The sequence below is a fragment of the Buceros rhinoceros genome, unplaced genomic scaffold (assembly GCF_000710305.1).
Source record: "Buceros rhinoceros silvestris isolate BGI_N320 unplaced genomic scaffold, ASM71030v1 scaffold33026, whole genome shotgun sequence".
NCBI classification, from domain to species: Eukaryota; Metazoa; Chordata; class Aves; order Bucerotiformes; family Bucerotidae; genus Buceros; species Buceros rhinoceros.
In genome coordinates, this window is record NW_010417753.1 from 35,034 (window position 1) to 36,575 (window position 1,542).

Below are 1,542 nucleotides of genomic sequence, written 5' to 3' on the forward strand. Positions count from 1 at the left end.
TAAGTAAAGAATTTACTTAATATTTTCTAGACTCAGGGTCACTTTTTCCAAAAGAGTTAGAAAGTAACTATGGCACCGAAGTGATAAACGGTACTATGGAAATATCCAAGGCCCTGTCACTGTGATAGCTACCTTAGCAAGGGATGAAAGAAAGAGCGCTACAACAACTAGTTGACATTAGAAGTGTTAGAACATTGATCTTGCTCAATATTGCCAATAAGCTGAGAGTTTTAATTTTAACAAACTTTTCCCCAAGCAGGATAGTTTATTCCATGTTTGCCATAATGGAGTCCAGCGAGAGTAACCAAAAAGTTGATTTAGCATCTTCATTAGTTTTTGTATGCAGGGAGGTAGACTGAGAGTTACAACTGTCACAAAGAAAGAGACTCATGTAAGTCGATTTTACACTGATGTTTTAAATTTCTTCCTTGGTTGCAGGTGCTTTGCCGGATCCCACTGAAGATTGGCTGGCAATTCAAAATGATCGCAAAAGCACACTGGCCTCTGTCTGCCTGAAGAACAGCCTTCTTAAATTAAGAAGCAAAGTGGATTCTCATGTTGCAAACCAGCTCTTTGTGGAGCACAGACATAAATTCATCTACTGTGAGGTGCCCAAGGTAGGCTGCTCCAACTGGAAGAGAACTATTTTTCTTCTCCAAGCAGACTTGAACGCGGAAGCTTCTGAAATTGAGCATGACCACATCCACCAAACCTCACTGATCAAAAAGCTGGTGACTTACCCTCCTGCCATACAAAAGGAATTTCTGAACAATTATACTAAAGTGATATTCAGCAGGCATCCCTTGGAAAGGCTGGTTTCGGCTTACAGAGATAAACTTCTGCACTCTGAGCCATTCTACAGTATCACTGTTGCTAATGAGATTAGGGCTATGTTCAGAAAAACCAAAAATTCTTCTGAAAAAGTGAGTTTCCAGGAGTTCGTCAACTTCATTATAGCAAAACCGCCAAATACTCTTGACATTCACTGGAAGCCAATGTTTTTGCTCTGTGATCCTTGCAACATTCACTATGATATTCTGGGTAAGTATGAAACACTTGGGTTAGATTCTGAGCATGTTCTGAAGGTCGTTGGAGCACCAGAGAGCCTACACTACCCCAGCTTGAAGAGGTACGGCTCAGAGAAACGAACTAATGGTGATATCACCTTGGAGTATCTCAGACAATTGAACTCAGAGCAAATTGAGAAGATCAAAAAATTGTATCAAATGGATTTTTTCTTGTTCAACTATACTATGCAGTATGAGGATTATTTTTCCCTGAATGACTAATGTAGGTTAAACAAAGAAGAGTTTCCTGTGTACAGAATAGGCTGAACTTGTCCTTACAGGTGCTTGGTAGGTGGGTTGGTTACTGACTGCTTCTGAGATTTTATTGGTGTTTGCAGATACAGTTGATCATCCCACGCACTCTTATAACAAATCTCTGCCATGATCTGTTGTACTGTACAGTACCTTACTGTATGAAATCATTGTCTTCCTGTTTGATCATTAATGGTGCATGGTTGTTTCACGAAGACTCTTT

General features: G+C 39.9%; 1 protein-coding gene across 1 annotated transcript; it reads left to right on the top strand.

Moving 5' to 3' along the window:
* Nucleotides 1-438: 438 nt before the first annotated feature.
* On the top strand, nucleotides 439-1,289 carry LOC104495321 (carbohydrate sulfotransferase 9-like; the record flags this gene model as incomplete). Its single annotated transcript, XM_010138274.1, has 1 exon — nucleotides 439-1,289. A coding segment is annotated over one exon (851 nt), but the record flags the coding sequence as incomplete, so codon positions are not given.
* Nucleotides 1,290-1,542: the final 253 nt, after the last annotated feature.